The 21,715-nt window shown below is 40.0% G+C and overlaps 1 protein-coding gene across 1 annotated transcript in view; it reads left to right on the top strand.

The window, feature by feature from the left end:
- Positions 1–21,715, top strand: part of LOC126455722 (dynein axonemal heavy chain 3) — a 1,249,696-nt gene that overhangs the window by 959,971 nt on the left and 268,010 nt on the right. Inside the window, exon 54 of the mRNA XM_050091491.1 lies at positions 8,107–8,255. Coding sequence (XP_049947448.1) covers positions 8,107–8,255 — 149 coding nt within the window. The remainder of the gene's footprint in view (positions 1–8,106; positions 8,256–21,715) is intronic.

The following is a 21,715-nucleotide window of genomic DNA, read 5'->3' on the forward strand; positions in this document are numbered from 1 at the left end:
AGCCAGGCTTTCAGCCCTAACAGTCTATAAAGAGTTGAGGCCTGTAATAATCATAAGCTTTAAGCTTTGCGCCGTACAAAAGGTTATGGAATTACCATACCGGAAATACATGGTGATAGCATCTTTCTCAATCTGTCAATAGTTTTTCTGGTTTGCTGAATGACTCTTAGAAACAAAAGTGGTAGTGTAGTATATTCCTTTGCAGTTCTCATGAGGAGGTATGCACCATTGCCATGCCGAGTCCGTCGCTATGATAAGCATCTTTGCGAGGGCATAAGTGGCTAGTGAGGGGCGCATTTTAAGGCTGACTTCAACTGTTTAAATATATGGTTGCAACTGCATAACCAAACAAATTTAGCTCCTTTGTTGCAAAGTTGATTTAAAGGAAATGTTATGCCAGCAGTATTTAGAATAAATCTCAAGTAATAATTTACATTTGGTAAGAAAGTTTGTTGTTCCTTCAGTGTTTTAGATGGTGGCAAGTTATTGATAGCACTTCAGTCACACCTGCTGCAGAGTACTAATAATACACATAGATTTTGGAAGTGCACTTGACACATAATTCCACTGACCATCACATTGTCAAGAAAATTAGCACAAAAGGGTGCTGCTCGAATCAGACAATTAGGAATCCACGGTGGACTGAGATTTGGTGGTAGTTTTAAAATCAGCATAAAGGCCAAGCTTTCAATTTCTTTTTGAATCACTACTGGTGGTGTACTTTGTGCACCACCACCTACTCCAGTCCGGTCACTAACACCACCTAGCCCATCAAAGGCAGGGCTACTTGTGAAACCAGTCATGTTGTCTACAAGCTAAGCTGCAACCACTGTGCTGCATTCTATGTAGGCATGACAACCAACAAGCTGTCTGTCCACATGAATGGCCACCGACAAACTGTAACCAAGAAACAAGTGGACCACCCTGTTGCTGAACATGCTGCCAAACATGATATCCTTCATTTCAATGACTGCTTCACAGTGTATGCCATATGGATCATTCCCAACATCACCAGCTTTTCTGAACTGTGCAGGTGGAAAATTTCTCTGCAATACATCCTATGTTCCTGTAATCCTCCTGGTCTCAATCTTCGTTAATCACTGCCCTCGCACATCCAGCCCCTTCCATACTCCCATTCCAGCATTACACAGCCGCCATTCCATCACCACACCCAGTCTTTTTATTTTTATTTTTTTCTCCGTATTTCTCTCCTCTTCCACTATTTCTCCCCCCCCCCCCCCCCCCAACTCTCCCCTGCCCTCCGCATAACCTACAGCATTTCACTGTCCACCATCCCCCCCATACTATCTGTCCCCCTCCCCACCCCAGCCTCCTCCTTACCCCCACCCAGTCACCATTCCCATCACACACTTGTGCTGCTGCTCGCATTGTGGTTTCAGTGTGTGTGTGTGTGTGTGTGTGTGTGTGTGTGTGTGTTTCTATTCTTGGCAAAGGCCATTGGCCGAAAGCTGTAAGTGTGCAACTCTTTTTGTTGTTCCTATCGGCAACTTAGCATCTCCGCTGTATGGTGAGTAGCAACTTTCCATTTCATAATATTGTTACATTCCATTCTGGATTTTCCATCGTTTAATCCTAGCTTTCCATAGATAGGGAAGTCTGCCTCACGGTGCGCTCCTGCTGTTGACACGAAGCTAATAGCAGGTGTTTACTTACAGTGGTTCTTCGCCCTGTCTGTCTGCAGCTACAAATACTTTGTGAGCATGTGCCAAAGCTAGCATGTCAGTTTTCATCTTAGGCACTTTGAGTGATGTAGATCTAGCTTCACTGTTTCAGACCTCTATAATGCTAGTGTGACAGATCACTGAACAGGCACAAAACCGTTTTCACTGCAGCATTGTGCACTCAAACTGACGTTGGCTGCTTCTGCCTTTTAAATCATTAGCCCGAACTCTCTGCGACCGATTTTGCGGTTTGCGCTACTATGGGAATTCTAGCCAAGTTACAACTTGCTGCAGCTTCTTCATGAGATAAGCTGACATAAATTTGTAGATTTCCAAAAATGCAATGTGCTCAGATCTAATAGCAGTTTTAGCCTGCACAACAAACAATTTATATCTGGGGATGACTGAGACAAAAATAAAGAGCAGAGCCATTCTCCCACTCTTTTGTATTTTCTTCAGAAGCAGCACAAGGAGGAAGATTGTCCAACAGATATGCGGTTGTTAGCAGGCATCACACAGCTGTGACCTCACTACTCTTTACCACTAGTTGCAGTTTGCTTGACAGCCCTGTGTGTCAAGACAGAAGTTCGATAATACTCGTCACCAATGTTTTGGCAGGCAAAAGCAACAATTTATTTAGTCTATAACTCACATATATGTGTGTTGTGTACGAGAAATCCCCACAAGCCTAAGTGTGTGCACAAAATGTAAGCTAGCGAGAACCTTAGCAATGGGAAATAAAAGCAATTTACACTGAGAGCCCACGCTGATGTTACACAGTTCTTTGCAAATCCAGATTTGTAGGCTGATATAGGTCAATGTTATGCAGATAGTGGGCAATGACTGACATTCTGACAGTCTCCTCGTAGCAAGAAATACAGCTTGGGCAGCCAGTTGCAGTTCATTGGTGAATGCTCTGACATGTGGGCAGGTAGTGACACCACTTCCTCCAGATTCTGTTGCCACCATGCCGAGTCCCTCCGATTGGTATCATAACTTGGCTACTCGTTGCTGGATCTGTCATATATAAAAGAAGTAACACAAATATTGTAAGAAAAGAATTTTTAAAAAAATGAAATTAGGAACTTTTCTTGTCAAACAGAAAATTTATACATAACCATAACTGAGAATATAAATAAAATAAGAAACCATCTTCCCAACGACAGTTTCAATAAAAGTACAAACAAAAGGAAATAATCTATTGAATATATGAGGAAAGTGCTGTCTGACTTAATTAACAAACATGACAGTGTTTTCTAGCTTTGAATGTGAAAATGGAAACTGAATGAAAACAGCTTAAATCTTTTAAACTACTGGTCAAGATGGTGGGTAACATAACTCGTGATGCAAAAAGTGAAGCAAAGCAAGGTTTTTCACAGTGTATGACGGATTCGCTGCATATTAATTTGTGAGTTACTGGCACTAGTTGAAGCATCAAACCTCAGGATGCCTTACTAATTCTCTCCATACCTCAAGGCATTGAAACATCTCCTGCTACATCAGGACGAGGAACCACAGTTATCTTCCTAAGTATTATAAACTGTTACTTTTTCTCCTACATGTTTCCTCACTCTACTGTTCTACACAAAGTTTATGCACTGATTCCTAAAGTCTCATGTCACTTGCATTTGAACAGTTCTTTTTTGTCAGTTTTGTTTGTTCATATTGTTAACTTCCAGCACACATATATTATGTAAATTACAATATCATTTCATGCATTGCATTGTATTCTAATTATAAAAGAGTTATTTGTAAGAGATATTAAAATATTTGGAATTGATGCACTGTTGTGTTAATGTTTACCGTGCTGGGTTGGAGTGCCTGTGATTGCCAATTGAGTCTTTTTGGATTGTGCTGGAGTATTATGCAAATTCTATGTTTTTACCCCTTGAAATAAAAATCCAACACAACAACTTTATTTATTTTATTTACTTATTTACACTATCTTTGCATGAAGCCATCATAATTATGGCTTTTGCAAATGTACTTAATACTATGGTTATATTTACACTTATAAAATACACTATATTCTGTAGCTGTTGCTTCTTATGACTATTTTTTACATTTATCATATTACAGCTGATATGCTAATGCCTCATGTTACAACCACTATCTTAAAATTCAGTGAAAGAATATAAACATTTTTCTATTAGAAAAGATTTTAATTTTGTTTTAAAAACATTTCCCGTGTACGTTCTCAGAGCGTTTGGTAGCTTGTTATACCAAATCAAACCATTGATTTATGGACTTCTATCAGTCGTTTTTAACATTGTTTTGTTACGGACATAGTTACGCTTTGTTCTAGTGTTGTGATCATGTATGTCACTGCCCTTGATAGCTACTGTTGGTTGACTTATAAAAAATACAACTATTTTGAAGATGTACAGAGAATATATTGTCAGATATTTGTGCTGCACAAACACTTCACGACATGAATCTCTATGTCCCATCCCATGTATATGTCTTATTGCTCTTTTCTGCAGTAGTAGTATTCTTTTTAAATGTAAATCAGCTGCACAGCCTCATAGTTCAATTCCATAATTGAGAAAGGGGTAAAGTGTTTCATAATATACTAATTTCAGTGCTTTGCTAGGAACTATCTTTGCGAGCTGGCTGAGGAGATATATGGCACTACTGACTTTTCTGCATACGAAATTAATGTGGTATGTCCACCGCAAATTTTCATCATCATACACACCCAGGAATTTACAGTTACCATTTTCTGTTGCTGGGATATTACACACACTATTCATATTGTTGTGGTGAGAACTGCCAGTTTTAAATGTCAGTAGTTGAGTTTTGGTGACATTCACCTTGAGTCCCTGATCATTGAAGTATTTTGTTAATTCTGTTACACCACTAGTAGCAAGAGATTCTAGCTCATTAGATTAACTCTCATAGAATAAGATTGACATATCATCTGCATAGCTTACAATATGGGAGTTAATAGGTTGTGCAATGTCATTAATATATATATAAGGAAGAGAAAGGGTCCAAGGATTGAGCCATTTGTTACACCTTGTAATACAGGTTCACTGATGGACTGGGAGTTCATGATTTTATTATCTAGTTTGCAATTTAGTGCTTTGCTTACGAGTCAGATGGTATTTGGTTGGAAGATTCATGGCTTGATCCCCAATACTATAAGATTTTAGCTTTTTAAGAAGTACCCTATGGTTTACCATATCAAATGCTCTTGTCAGGTCCAAAAATAAACCTGTGGTCTGCATCTTCTGGTCCAACAGGCAGTAAACGTCATGGATGGACTGTGTAACTGCTGTGGTTGTACTTAGCTCTTTTCTGAAGCCATGCTGCGAATCTACAAGCAGTTTATGTTTTGTGAAAAAGGCACTTAGCTGAGAAAGGATAATGTTTTCGAATATCTTACTAAAAGTGGGAATTAATGATATTGGTCTATAGTTGGAGACATCTTCCTTGTTTTCCCTTTTTATACACTATATTCCTTTTTAAGAACCATTGGATATGTGTTTTCTCTAATGCTGCAATTAATCAGGCGAGTAAGAGGTTTAGAGATTTCTTTTAAGCACGCTTTAATAGTAGCACTGGATACACCATCCCATCCAGATGAAAATTTTTTCTTTAGCATGTATATTGCTCTGTGAACCTCCTGGTCATTCACTTCCACAAATTCAAATTCGGTACACTGGGTGAGATGGCATCGGGTCTCTACCTATGAATCTATAATAAGGGTTGATTGTTCACCAGAAATGTAGTAGTTATTAAAAATATTACATATAGTATCTGGGTTTTTTGTAATGTTACCATCATGTCTTATGCTGAGTGGTTCCATGTTCATCTTATTCGGACCTTTTCGGTATTTGTCAATCAATTTCCAAGATGCATTGCTTATGTTGCCAGACTGTTCTATTGTTTATCTATAACATCTTTGTTGATTATAGCATAATCTATTCTTGTGGAACATGTGTCCTTTACTCTGGTGTCAGAGTTCACTACATTTACAAGATTGTATGAGGTCAGTACATCACTGAGTTTCAAGTTTACTATACTATTTGAGTATAGTCATTAGAACTGTCCTGACCAACAACACTACTAAGTTTATCCATAAACAGCATTACATCTGCATTTGGTGGCCTATATACTCCAATCACTTTATGCTTTGGTAACTTAAGATCATTACTGTGGAGTACAATACCTGTCATTTCAATTGATCCTTTTTTGGTATGGTGTTCAAGAAAGGAAATTTTTTTAGCTTCTATATCCTTATTAACATAAACTGCCACCACCTTTATGGTTTTGCCTACAATAACTATTTGCTAGTAAGTAACCTTCTAATCTACAATATATTATTTCACTGCATTTTAGCCCATGTTCCGTTATTGCTAGTACATGGGGCAAGGGTTCCTCTATGAATATTTGTAGTATGTCTAGTTTGTTTCAGAGATATTCCACATTTAAGTGCATTAACTTTAAAGGTGTTATCCCTTCTTGTTTATTTACCATCTTGCAAGAATCAAAATACTATACAACTGTTGAACAGCTGTCATCAAAGCAACAACCACCCTGTATCTCTCCTCTTGTTGACCTAATACCAGCCCTTACATTGCTAATTGACAATATTGTTGTAATATTAACTTTTGTTTGCTTACAATGAATAGAAACTTCTAGAAATGAATATTGCTAATTAACAATATTGTTGTAATATTAACTTTTGTTTGCTTACAATGAATAGAAACTTCTAGAAATGAATTTATGTGTGACAACATGCTCAGCACAAGACATAAATCTATTTTAAATAACATGTGTTGTAAAATGTAGAGATCCTCAATACTAAATTTTGGAAGATGAGCATTTTTAACAATTAATGTTACAGTAAGTAAATTTTCATTAAAAATAAATTAAGATTTTAATCGCCTACAATAGTGGTGACTTTACTGCTAAAGCTTCTTTTTCTTTTTATATGAAATACACTGATCCACTTCATATTGAGAGCAACTAAATAGACGTTCTTCTGCATTATGAACAAATGATTTTGTTATTTATAAAATTTTATTGAGCTAATATTGGTTTAAGCCTGATTATTAACTTTCTATATAATTTACACTGAGGTGACAAAAGTCATGGGATATCCATTAATATCACAGTGGACCTCGTTTCGCCCAGTGCAGTGGAGCAACTTGATGTGGCAAGGATTTAACAGGTTTTTTGGGAGTCCCCTGCAGAAATATTGAGTCATGCTGCCTCTATAGCTGTCCATAATTGTCGAAGAGTTATTGGCACAGGATTTTGTGCATGGACTGACTTCTCAATTATGACCCATAAATGTTTGATGGCATTCATGTTGGGTGATCTTGATGGCCATATCATTCACATGAATTGTCCAGAATATTCTTCAAACAAATTGTGAACTATTCTAGTCCAGTGACATGGCACAATGCCATCCTTAAAAATTCCATTGATGTTTGGGAATATGATGTCCAAGAATGGCTGCAATGGTCTCCAGGTAGCAGACATAGCCACTTCTAGTCAATGGTCTGTTCAATTGGACCAGAGGACTCAGTCCATACTATGTAGATGCAGCCAACACTAGTATGGACCCACGAGCAGTTTGCACTGTGCCTTGTTGTCAAGCTGGGTCCACAGCCTTATGGATCTGTACCACACTTGAATACTACCATCAGCTCTTAGCAATTTAAATTGTGACTCATCTGACAACACCATGGTTTTCCTGTCATCTAGAGTCTAGCTGATATGGTCACAAGTTCACAAGAGTCACTGCAGGCAATTGTCAGTACTTGTGTCAGTCATCTGCTGCCATTGTTCATGGACACCAAATTTTCCCACACTGACCTAAGGGATAAGTTAATTGTACACCCCACATTGATTTCTGCATTAATTTCATGCGGGGTTGCATGACTATTAGCACTGAGGACTCTACGCAGATGCGACTGCTGTTGGTCTTTAAGTGAAGGCCGTTGGCAATTGAGTTATCTATGGTGAGAGGTAGTGCCTGAAATTTGGTATTGCCGGCACACTCTCGACGCTGTGGATATTGGAATAGTGAATTCCCTAATGATTTCTGAATGGAACGTCCTACGAGTCTAGCTTCGACTACCATTCCATATTCAAAGTGTTAATTCCCATCGTGCAACCATAATTGTGTCAGAAACTTTTTCACACGAATCACACGAGTACAAATGACAGCACAACCTGTGCACTGCCCATTTACACCTTATGTACATGACACTACTGCCAACTGTGTAGACGCATATTGCTATCCTGTGACTTTTGTCACCACAGTGTACAATATTGGTGTACATTGAAAATTAGAACATGATGTATATGTAACTAAATAATCTTGCACACTGATGTATGTCAGTTGTGTGCATCGTATTGTTCAACAAGTGAATCACAGTTTTCTACATTATTGTACTTTTTTTTTCAGAGCCAATTCTTCTGAAACAAGTTTATAGGGAAGGAGGCCTCGACTGGTTGAAACTTGGGGAAAATACTGTTGAGTATAATTGGGATTTCCGATTTTATATAACAACAAGACTGCGAAATCCTCATTATCTACCAGAAGTTGCTGTTAAGGTATTGCGACTGAATACTGAAGGACTTTATGTATTTGTTTGCATTAATTCAAAATATTTCAGTGTGCAATTTGATGTCCATTTTGTCCTGGTTATTATTATTATTATTGTTCATATTATTAGTACATGTGTGCATTTATACGAATCACTCAGTAATCATTGTACACATATCAAAAGCAGTTTTGCATCACCCCAGTTTCCAGAATTCCTGAAGACAGACATTAACTGTGGATGTTGTAACATAGGCACAGTCCCTTTGACTGTTCAGAGATGTCACTAAACCCACCCAAAGATGTTAGCAACCATGCATGAGCAGTGCCCATTAGATGGAGGGGGTGCAACAGCCGATCAGTACCAGTCATTCCATTAGGAAGGAGGTACATGGCTCGTGTTGTCTGTAGTTCATCCATACCTAGATGGTCAATACTGCGGTTTCATTGCAGCTGAATTGTTACATAGTGCCAGGAAGGGGTCTGAACAAGGGAAGTGTCCAGGCATCTCGGAGTGAACCAAAGCAATGTTGTTTGGACATGGAGGAGATACAAACAGACTGGGACTGTCAATGCCATGCCTCACTGAGGTGTATGTAGGGCTACTACTGCAGTGAATGACCGCTACCTATGGATTAATACTCAAAGGAACCCTGACCGCAATGCCACCATGTTGAATAATGCTTTTCATGCAGCCACAGGATGTAAAGTTACAACTCAAACTGTGTGCAGCAGGCTACATGATCCACAACTTCACTCCCAACGTCCATGGCGAGGTCCACCTTTGCAACCACGACACCATGCAGCGTGGTACAGATGGGCCCAACAACATACCAAATGGACTGCTCAGGATTGGCATCATGTTCTCTTGCCGATGAGTGTCGCATATGCCTTCAACCAGACAATTGTCAGAGACATGTTTGGAGGCAACCCAGTCAGGCTGAACACCTTAGACACACTGTCCAGTGGATGCAGCAAGGTGGAGGTTCCCTGCTGTTTTGGGGTGGCATTATCGGGGGCCAACATACGCCGCTGGTGGTCATGGAAGGCGCCGTAACAGGTGTACGATATGTGAATACAATCCTCTGACTGATAGTGCAACCGTATCAGCAGCATATTGGTGAGGCATTCGTCTTCATGAACAACAGTTCAGGCGCCCATTGTGCACATCTTGTGAATGACTTCCTTCAGGATAATGACATCACTCAACTAGAGTGGCTGGCATGTTCGCCAGACATGAACCCTATTGAACATGCCTGGGATGGATTGAAAAGGGCTGTTTATGGGCGATATGACCCACCAACCACTCTGACGGACCTATGCCAAATCGCCGTTGAAGAGTAGGACAATCTTGACCAACAGTGCCTTGGTGAACTTGTGGAGAGCATGCCACGATGAATACAGGCATGCATCAACGCAAGAGGATGTGCTAAAGGGTATTAGAAGTACCGGTGTGTACAGCAAACTGGACCACCACCTCTGAAGGTCTCACTGTATGGTAGTACGACATGCAGTGTTTTGTTTTTGTGAGCAATAAAAAGGGCGGAATTGTTGTTTACATTGATCTCTATTTCAATTTTCTGTACAGGTTCCGGAACTGAGGTGATGAAATACTTTTTTTGATGAGTGTGTTTGGGCACAAATTGTTAAAACAAGCGTTGAACAAACAGGTGAGGGTAAAACGATGACAATAGTAATCAGTATGTACAGTTTATGCCCTTCGATCTTTATTCACAACTTCATATCTGAGATGACTGATGCAGTCATGTACACAGCCTGAAAAAAACAGTAAAGCAAATAACTTGATGGACTGAGCTCAGTTAATCAGTATGATATGGCAATGCTCTGATTCAGTTGAGAAGGGTGTCATACAGCTGTCATATTTCCTCCCGAGGCAACTGTCCTACAACTGTCGTAATCGATTTTTGATGTTCTGCTTAGTGACTTTGCGACAGAGTTAACATCTGAGCTGGCTTCACATATGTTTTATCGGGGAATACCTCAACATCTCACAGACAATTTGTGGATGCCTGTTGTGTGTGGAAGAGCATTGTGCTGTTGAAGAATGACACTGTTATCCTGTAATTTGAGAGGTAACACATGAGAACTGACGGTGTTTGTGACACACCATTGTGCCATCAGAATAACCCGTGTCATTACCAGCTGTGTCTTAACTCATACATGGTAGCTCCTCACAGTGTGAACTGGGGTAATACCACTACGTTTTTCCAGGATATCGGAAGAATCGGACCAACTCGGAGGTCACACCGTGCTCGCTATTGATGGTCATCTGGTGTGGTGCAGAACTGTGATTCATTGTCAGGCTGCATGATCCACAACTTCACTCCCAACATCCATGGCGAGGTCCACCTTTGCAACCACGACACCATGCAGCGTGGTACAGATGGGCCCAACAAAATACCAAATGGACTGCTCAGGATTGGCATCATGTTCTCTTGCCGATGAGTGTCGCATATGCCTTCAACAGTCTGTGCTCCCCAGTCGAGATATCACTCTAAACCCAGCCACTCATGTTTTGGTGTTAACAGCACTCTAAGCATGAGGTGGAAATTTCCGAACCCAGCTACTGCTAGACTCTGACCAATGGTGCACGACGACACAGGGTGTTGCAGGGAGTTGATTACTTATTCCTGCATGGCAGGCACAGATGCAATGGGGCTAAGGTGCGCTTGGCGCACAATTCAGAGGTGTTATGGTCGAACAACTTTGACTAGAATATTGGGGGCACTAAGCACCCCACATCTGATGTTCTTCACATTTCTTATGTACATTACCAGGCCTGGTAACAGCACTAAACATGAACAACATTAGTGCACTCTGATGGCCATTTTGCCTATCACAGAGAACTGGAACTGTAATCATTCACATACCTGCCACCGATGTGTACGTGTACAAAGTTACATTGATGTCAGACTGTGTCTTCTGTGTTCTTCACTTGTTTCATCAGGCAGTGTACATTCTTCAGTCTGTAGTGATGTTAAATGCTTCATGGCCTGAAACAATGTAATGATACTGAATACCTAATTACAACTGTGCACCAAAAGAGATAATGACTTTTTCAATTTTGCCTTTTATTCACTTCATGCATGAGGCAAAATTAATTACATATTAATTATTTATTATTTATATCATAGTGGAAAAATGAAACTATCTATGATGTCATTGAATCCAGTATGAAAAGTAGTGGTCATCAGTTGCTATCAGCAAGATTAAATGATATGATAAGCAAATGTCCATATATAAAGAAAAAACTAGAATAACTAATGAGCTCACAACAGCCTGTTTTAGAGCAAATCTGAAAACATGTTCCCAAAGAAAACTGTGAAATACAGTAGTGTTGATGGGTTCAAGAAACCTTGGATAACAAAAGGCAGTAGAATAGTATGTAGCAGAAGGGAGATCTAATTAAAGTAGACAGGGTAAGCAAATGTGTGCAACAGCATCCATATTATAGAATGTGTCATCCTTTGTTCGGAAAAGTGATTAAAACAACCGAATTGTTAGTCAGTTTGAGATCACTAACTTCTTCCAATGCAGTCAGGAAAGTAATTAATTTTCTAAAATGCAAAACTTCTCATGGAATTGATAACATTTCAAGCAAAATATTAAAAGTATGGTATTCTGATATAAATAATGTACTCAGCATTATATTTAATGTATTACTTTCATGAGATGTCTTCCCCATAGGCTAATGTTTGTCATTGTCAGACCATTCTCTAAGAAATATAGAATGGTAGATATTTAACTATTGACTTATTTCACTATTAACTTCCCTCTCATATGTTTTTTAAAATGTAATACTTAAGATACCTACAAATATGATTGTGATTCTGTCTCAATTTGGATTACAGAAGGGCCTCTCCACTGAACAGACCATCTACCATTTCACTTATAATAACAAGATTCACATACTGGGATTTTTGTGTGCTGTCTAAAAAGATGGCACAAGTTTCATCTCTGTCCAGCCTTGTACTCTCTGAGCTCTACAACCTAACTTCCTTTAAATGTTTCCCAACCTACTCCTCACCAATGAAAAGTAAATAGTGTGTCCCTTATATTTGTATATATGTCTATTGGAAGTCCTACAAATGTTGCGTCCCAGTTGTAAGTACTGGCAAGTAAAAGTATCCCTCCATTTGTTAGTTTTATCAATTGAATTTTCCTTTGATACAATGTTCTATCAGTTCTTGATTCATTATCTGTCTTAGAAAAAGCATAGTTTATTCCATTGTGTACAAGTCAGGATACATTATCAATGACAAAACAGCATGGAAGAAGATAAATATCTAAAACTGATTGTTCAAAATTCCTGATTGTGCATATTGGTCAGAACTTGAATTGAAAATCGCATGTTATAGGTCTTCTCAAATGCTCGAGTTCAGCAACATTAGCTAAATTTATGTACAGAATAATTTTCTAGATCAGTTTCACAACCAGTCACTGTGTATTCGTTGCACAATAATGAGAATTAAGGATAGTCAGGAGTAGATAGTATGTATGTGGTTGGATTACATGTATGAAATTTTGTTGTAAATTGAGATTAAAAAATCCAGACAACTTTCACCAGATCTGGCCTTCTTATTGCCCATGTTTCACTTCTGCATGAAGCTACACTCAATACAAATACCGTAATTTCTTATAAGACTTTCTAACACTTAAATTTATACTTAGTGTTGACGAAATCCCTGTCCTCAGAAAGATTTTTCTTGCCATTGCCAGTCAGCATTATATACCCTGTCTGTTTCTGCCATCAATAGCTTTTTTTGCTCCACAAAAAGCAAAACTCGCCTACTTTTTAGTGTGTTGTTTCATAATCTAATTTCCTCAGCATCACTAGATGTAATCTGACTGCATTACATTACCCATGTTTTCTTCTGTTGATATTTGTCCTCTGATTTCTTTGCAGGACACTGCCTATTCTGTTCTGTTCATTTATTTGCTTCACACTGTCTGACAGAATTATGATGGTAGCAACAAACCTTAAAGTTTTTATATCTTCTCTCTGAGCTGTAATTTCCTTGACAAATTTTTCCTCAGTTTTCTTTACTAACAGCTCATAAGTGCAGAGAAAGTAATGGTCACCAAGAATGTGGCATTTGATAAGACATGTGCCTCCTGGCGATCGCGTTGAGGTGCTCAGCCTGCACTGTGTATGGGTGTGGTGAACCAGTGGTTCCTGGTCCGAGGACTGAATGGAGCCACCTGTTCTATCTCCATGGTTAAGCAACCTCCACAAGGCATGTCACAGATGTGGGACATCGCGCATAACACAGAATGGGGATCTTGGCTCCACTGTCCATATCATAAGGATGGTTTAAAGAAACATCTGTGAGCAACCTTTGGGTAAAGTGCCACACCACAGCTGAAAATAGTTATATGAGGCAAGTGGGGCTCTGTCTACATAGAACTTTAGGCCTATTGGTATAGACTGGGATGGAACCATTGGCTCTTTCAAATCCAGTCCCAGTTGGATTGATCAAACAAAAGTACTCATGTAACCAGTCCTCCTAGAGAAAGCATTGTTGAACACACTTCTGTTATAGGTAATAGAACACATGTTGTTGATCAGAATATGTCTTTAAGTGTTAAAGAGTAAAGAGGGCAGCTTTGAGAATGTTTCACCTCTCTGCACTTACAGGGCACTTTAAAATCTATTGGTTGAAACATCTAGTTCCCAAGAAGCAACAAAACTACAGGCAGCTAAATGTCTAGGAGAATGTGAAATAGTAATGAAATTGTAGCAAGATTTTAGATCATGCAGTGTATAACAGTAATTCTAAAAGAAGAACTGAAAGATAAGTGGGTCATATAGGTATGGTGACTAGAATAGACAGTGAACTAGTGAAAACAAATTCCTTTATTCTTATATTTAATAGCACTACACTCTCAGAGAACATCAGGGCATGATTCATTTATTTAAAATTTAGGCTTTTATATTAAATCTGATGCACTGTTATTTAAATTCCAAAACTTTGGACACAGCATTCTAACATGTGAAGGAGAAGCCACTTGCGACAAATGCGGTAAGGCTTCCCATGATTTACTCTTAGGCTCATGTCGATTACAGTATGTTGATTGCTCTGGGGATCACCCTATACAGAGTAGAGACTGCACTGAAGGAAAGAAGATACAGGAGCAAAAAGTGACAAGGTGGCTTACAAAATCATAGGACCTTACAAATCAACGCAATTCTCCACATTTGCTACTTCATTTGCTTTGCTTCTCAAAAGGTCAATCACAGAAGCTAATGCCACTGCACAAATGTAGGTAAACAGTGCCATCACAAACACTTGCATTTTTAAGTCCAATTGCAGAAGCACAATTATTTTAATACCTGAAGTTCCTTCCAGACTGTCTGAACAGTCCATGAGTTCCCACATTATAGAAATTCCAACACCACAGGAGGTAGACATGAGTAAACAGGCAAGCACTGCCCCTGCGCTGTTAATGTGGATTCCAGGAAGGAGATGTTATTTAGGTGACAGCTAAATGCAAACTGCTGACATTCTGTCTCATATGGATACATAAAGACAGGCATGTGGATAATTTGTGAAATTGGTAATTATATTTTACTTCATAATACACAGTCAAGTCACATTGTTGTGCCCACCATCTATGTTTGATGTCAGTGTGCAATAACCAGTTACATATGACAGATGGCAGCACTAGCAATGGAGGAATGTGGAAAATAGTGCACTCGTTGTCATAATGTGGAAACGGAGCAATTTATCTGACATCCAGAACGGCCTTTTCATTGGCTTTCGGGCCAAGGATGGAAGCATTTCTGAAATGCCTAAGTTTGTGAACCATTTGTGTGTCACATTGGTTAAAGTAAACTGTGCATGGTAAAACAGTGCTATCCAAAATCACTGCCAAGTCAACTGTGGTGCATCGCAGGCCAGAGATGACAGACGGAATGATGGCTAGGCAACATTTATGGGTGAACAGACATGCAGCTGTTGAGCAACTGACCACCCAGATGAACTGAGGGACTGCTAACAGTGTCTCCTCAATGACTGTTCAGTGAACATTCATTCGTATGGGCTTCCACAGCAGGTACCTGGGTCATGCACCCAATCGAGAACCTACGGTATCACCTCATTTGTGCTGTTTGCAACATAGGTCCACAACCGAGAAACATAGAATACCTGACAATTGGTTTGGAGTTGGGATGGCTCCATATCCCTGTTGGTATGTTCCAGGGCCTCGCAGATTCTATTCTTGTATGTCCACACCGCTAAAAGTTATTGTTCGTGCCTTTGGCAGGTGGCCACATTAATATGATTGGACAGTGTAGTATAAGGATAAAATATATGATTATTGTCACTCTCTTGATTTAGTTATAATTTTGTATAGCTGTATGCTAGATACTTATAAAAATATAAAAGTTAAGGTAGTATATATTTGATACACTGTATACCTACACAGTTGTTACCAAATTTAGTGTAAAATTTGTAAGGTCTTAATTTCATAAATTTATTAATTAGTGCACCATCTGATTCAGAAAAATTACGTCAACAAAAGTATAAATAATATCTGGGTATCAAATAAGCATAAATGTTGGATAGGTATGTGGGAATGGAAATTGATTAATAATAATTGTTCAAATAACAAAATATTTTAGGGTGGGTCAAAATTTAATTACAAATAATTTTTAGTTAATGTATTTTCAGAAAAAGTAAATTAATTACTATAAAGAGTGAAATTAGGTCTATCAAACAAAATAGGTTCAAATGGTTCAAATGGCTCTGAGTACTATGGGACTTAACTACTGTGGTCATCAGTCCCCTACAACTTAGAACTACTTAAACCTTACTAACCTAAGGACATCACACACATCCATGCCCGAGGCAGGATTCGAACCTGCGACCGTAGCGGTCACGCAGTTCCAGACTGTAGCGCCTATAACCACACGGCCACTCAGGCCGGCACAAGATAGGTCATTTAAACAATGAACAGTTATTAGCTCATGACATTTTCATAACCACCTGGCCTGAGAGCAACTTCACTTGCAGAATTATCCTTAAAACGAAATGTTTTATGGAGAACTAACCATCCAATTGGGATAAGCAGCATTGAAATTATCTGGTAAACTATTAATTATAATAAGGTACTGATTAAATAGGAATGTCAGCAAATTAATTAAGTGGAGTATGTCTGCTATCAGCCTAATAACTAGGAGAAAAAATAGATGTCTAAAGGAGTAGAATGGTAGCAAATGGAATAATTCGTTCTGCTACATTTCACATTGTGCTTATGTCTGCAGGAGGGACAATTAAGACTCCTTTACAACCATGTGCAAAGTGACAATAGCCCTCCACAGAAAGGGTAACGTCAACAGGAAGAGAGCTAAAGTTGGAGTGGCCATCTTTTTAGATAATACATAACACTCTTCTCCTCTGCCCGTTAATACCAACATACAAACAGTGGCTACCACAGTATATGTGCAACATAGGTTCACTACATGGTCCTTGTACTCACCCCTTCATAACTCAGCTGAGCAGGAGGCTCTCACCATCACATAGCTCTCTCACCAGCTCCTCCTGTGTGGGGATTTTAATGCTCAATGTGTAAGCCCCTGGGGTAGTTCTGCTGGTAGATGACCACTGTCTTCTGTTTCCTTACAAGGTTAGGAGGGTAATTATGGTCTGTGAAGGCCTCAGTGAGATTTTTGGTGTATTTCGAGAGGGACTGCTCATTACTAAAGATGTGATGACTACAGGTGTCTAGGCTGTATGGAAGGGCCTTCCTAGTACGGAATGATTGGCAGCTGTCGAAATGGAGTATGTCTCGTAGGTTTAACGTGGATGGAGGTACTCTGAGGTGGTCATTACCGAAGAAGATGGCTTGTTGGGTTGAATGGGGCAAATGTGTTGCAGTTCTGGAGGAATGGTGATAGGGTTTCCTCGCCATTGATCCACATCACGGAGATGTCATCAGTGAATCTGAACTAGGTGAGGGTCTTGGATTCTGTTTGGTTAGAAAGGATTCCTCTAGGTGGCCCATAGTGTGAGGGTATAGCTTGTCATGGTGACTAGAAAGGAAGTTCTAGGTTTGGAATCCATTGGGCATTTGGAAAGGTAGTGTTCAATAGGAGCAAAGCCATGGGCATTATGCATGTTAGTGTGAAGGGAGATGGCATCAGTAGTAATGAGTAGCACACCATATTCTAAAGGAACAGGAACTGTGGAGAGCCATTGGAGGAAATGGTTGGTGGTTTCTATTTAGGAGGGTAGGTTGTGGGTAATAGGCTGAAGGTGTTGGTCTATGAGAGCAGAGATTCTCTAGGTGAGGGCAGAGTAACTGGCCACAATGGGGTGTCCTGGGTGGTTGGGTGTATGGACTTTGGGAATCATGTATAAGGTAGGAGTCCAGGGAGTGGTAGGGGTGAGGAGATAGATAGACTACAGGGAGAAGTTCTGCGATGTGCCTAGGGATTTGATTAGAGACTGGATATCATGCTGGATTCCTGGATTCACTGTGACAGGGTTTGTAGATGATGAATCTGACAGCTGGCAGAGTCCTTCTTCCAGATAATACTGGTGGTTCAAAACATTTGGTGTAGCATTTGTCAGTAGGTAGGATTATAAGATCAGGATTGCTTTTTATGTGGTGGATCATAGTTATTTCTGTAGGTACAAAGTTAGCTTGCATGCTGAGTGGTTTAGAGAATGATGGTGAGGTTAAGAAATTCTGGATGGTTAAGAGGGCGTGATCTGGACACAATGGGAGTGGATCATGATTGGATGGTGGAGTGAACAGAATCAGGCAGATTTCAGCATTGGTCTTTGGTTGACTTAGATTGGTAGGGTTGGTGGAAAACATGTTCTCCCACTGTAGAGGCCAAGAGAAAGAGAGAGTGCCTTTAGCAAGTCCTGCATGTTTATATATGGGAGAAGGGCAAAGGGTGAGGCATTTGGAAAGGACTGATAATTTTAGGATTGTGGAGGAAAGGTTAATAACTGGGATTTAGATCTGTTTAGGTTTTGGATTGTGTATAGCAGAGGGAGGGAGTTTTGAGGGTGTGATAGATGTAGTAGGTATGCGAGGCAGGATTTGTCAGCTACAGGAGACATGGAGGAGGTTTGGAGGTTGTTGTAGAGGTGGTGGATAGTGGTAGTTAAAAGCTTGAGTAGAATGTTAGAGCTTTTTTAGGAAGTGTTGTGCATGCTTCTCTAATTTCTGGCAAGCAAGATTTTGTGTGTGATATGAGATTTAGGAATTTGAGATTGCATATCAGGAGACATGGATGAGGGAACTTTTCTGTATTGATACAGATGGAAGAAGCAAGGATCCGTGGTGGACGAAAAAAACATGTAAAAAACATAGAAATATGTGCAAAAAAATTGCAAACACACAAAAATACTTGGAAAAAATCACAAAATGGGTGAAATGGATGAAGATGAAATCTGAGAAAAAAGATGATACCTGAGGTAGTAGGCCAAAAAATTGAAAGGCAAAAACCAACTGAAATCAACATGAAAAAACAATGAGATTGAAGAAAAAATAAATAAAAATACAATAATGTTGGTTGCAGGCCTGAGGGTGGATAAGTGTGAAGAGGGGGGGACAGCAGGTGTGACTAGATTAGATGAAGTCAGTGTGTGTTAACTGGAATAAGAGAGGAGAAGGAGTAGAAGTTGGACAGGGGTTGTTGGCAGGATCAGGTACAATTTCATGTGACACACAACAGTACAGAAAATAACATGCAAAAATATGTGAGAATGGCACAGTAAGAGTGGTCAGTTTGAAGGTGGAGAATTACTAATATCAGTGAGAGTAATGTGAGACATGAGATGCAGCACAAACAATCAGCACTGTCATGAAGCCATCTGTTGTGTGCGGATGAGACAGTCGATACAGTGTGGCTTGTAAATAGAGCATGTGGTGTGGTTTGGCAGGTGACAAGTGAAACATAGGAAAGAAGAGAACTGGACACTGAGCATATTAATGTGTTAGAAAACAGTAACAAAGGAATACAGCACTGGGTTACAGGATGGAAGAAAAGCCATAAGGCATAATCAAACAATGGAATATCCAGGGTGGAATAATGGCAATATTATGAAAAGGATAGTTGCTACTCACCATGTAGCAGAAATGCTGATGACCTCCATTGGAATTAGATGACACACAGATATATGTATATGATTCTGCCTGCTGAGGACAGGATTCCCTGGCAGAAGGACTCTGGTAGCTGACAGATTCATCTCACTACAAACTCTGTCGCAGTGATCTCATTCCAGAAACCCAACAGGAACTCCAGTCACCCCTGAGACCCTTAGGCCGATCCTGAAACATGTTCCTGGAGACCACATGTTTCCTCACCCCTACCACTCCCCACACTCCTACCTCCTACACACTTCCTAACGTCAAACAACCCGACCACCCAGGATGCCCCATTGTGGCCGGTTACTGTGCCCCACTGAGAGGATCTCTGCTCTCATAGACCAACGCCTTCAGCCTGTTACCTGCAACCTAACCTCTTATATAAAAGCGACCAACCATTTTCTCCATTGACTCGCCACAGTTCCAATTCATTTAACACGAGGTGTTCTATTGCAACTATTAATGCCACCTCCCACTACACTAAACTCCCTAATGCCCATGGCCTTGCCACTATTGAACACTACCTTTCCCAGTGCCCAATGGATTCCAGATCTACAACCTCCTTCCTAGTCACCTTGATCAATTATATCCTCACTCACAATTACTTCTCCATTGAGGGCATCACGTACACATACATCCGGGTTACGGCAATGGGCACCCACACTGTACCATCCTATGTCAACCTATTTTTGGACCATCTAGAGAAATTCTTTCTAACCAAACAGAATACAAAGCCCCATACCTAGTTCAGATTCATCGATGACCCAGTTGCTGTGTATGCTGCCCAATGTGATGTTCTTCATTTCAGTGACTGCTACACAGCCTGTGCTATCTGGATCCTTCCCAACAACACCAGCTTTTCTGAATTGCACAGGTGGGAACTTTCCCTGCTGTATATCCTACGTTCCTGTAACCCTCGTGGCATCTACCTTCATCAGTCATTGTCCTACAGCCACCTATCCTCTTCCCCATTCCCCCTGCCGTGTTACTTAGTATCGAGAATGGCACAGAAAGTATCGGCCACCGCAGAGAGAGTGCACAGCAAAGTGGTACCATGAGGCTCCGATGAGATGCTAGGAAGAAGTCCCGAGGCACCAGTGCCACCCCTCTGGGCTGAAGTAGCATCGCCAGAGACCAGGAAGACAGTTCTGTTCCAGGTCAGACCGTGCTCACTTTCAGAAAGTTCTTGTTGGAGTACTGTCACTGTGCTGCCTACATGCCATGAAACAGCCCTTGTCAACTGTCAGGGAGTGAAGAGACTTTGTGTCCTGTGAACTGTGCCTACATGCCAACACTTCAGATACAGAACTGTATCAACAAGTGGCTACAAAGTTGTGCTTTCTACCGACTATATTGAACCCACTGTAAAATCATTCTGAACTTGTATCAATTCGCCTCTCAGTAACCGTGCCTCATTTAGTGTGTTCTGAACAGCAAGTCTACATGTGCAGTTTCATAGCTACAGCCGTGCCTGGCGAACAAAAAAGTTGCATTGTAATTAATAAAGTACTACCTATTCTGTGAATTCTAATTAACTCTTTTATTACTAGCCAACACAGTGTCAAAGAAATTGAACATAACATCCACTCTGACACCACACAGCACTCTACTCCCACAGTCTTTTTACCCCTCTTCTTTTGCACTGCCCCCACCTCCCTCCCTCCTCCCGCCCGTGCCCTCTGTCTAAGCCCCTGACTGCACCTAGCTGCCCTACCCTCTCTCCACCTCATCATATTACTGTATGCTTTTCAAGCAGTATTTTACCATCCCCCAGCTCCACTGTGCTATCCCTTCCCCTCCCTCCCCACACTCTTCCTTACCACGACCACTGAGATTGCTTCTCCCATCGTGCACTGCTGCTCACTTTCTGGCCAAGGCAGGAAAAAACTGTGGTCTTGTGTGTGTGCGTTGTGTTTGCCTGAGTGTTTTTGAATGACACCCTATTACACCCCATTGGGGGTTGAGTATCTGAAAACAGTGGAATGCATATTTTTTTATTTCCAACAGAGAAGCCTAATACAAATTTATCTTGAAAAATACTTGCATAATGATATATTTACATTAAAACTTTCATTCTCCTTGCAAATAGGGATTAAATTTCCAAAAAATAGTGTACACATATTTTCTTATTCTAACCAAGAATTCTTTTTTAAATTGCTTTCATAATGAAATATTAAATAACAGTGTGTTTTTAGAAAGAATTTCACCCACTACTTTACCCTGATAAATGTTAAATTTGGAGAAATGCTGGGATATGTTTTTCTTTATTTCTGACCAAAAAACAAAATACCAATTTTCATAGGTCTATTTTCCAAATAGCCTAATAACGACATGATTTCGAAAA

This window comes from Schistocerca serialis, chromosome 2, assembly GCF_023864345.2.
Source record: "Schistocerca serialis cubense isolate TAMUIC-IGC-003099 chromosome 2, iqSchSeri2.2, whole genome shotgun sequence".
Taxonomy (NCBI): Eukaryota; Metazoa; Arthropoda; class Insecta; order Orthoptera; family Acrididae; genus Schistocerca; species Schistocerca serialis.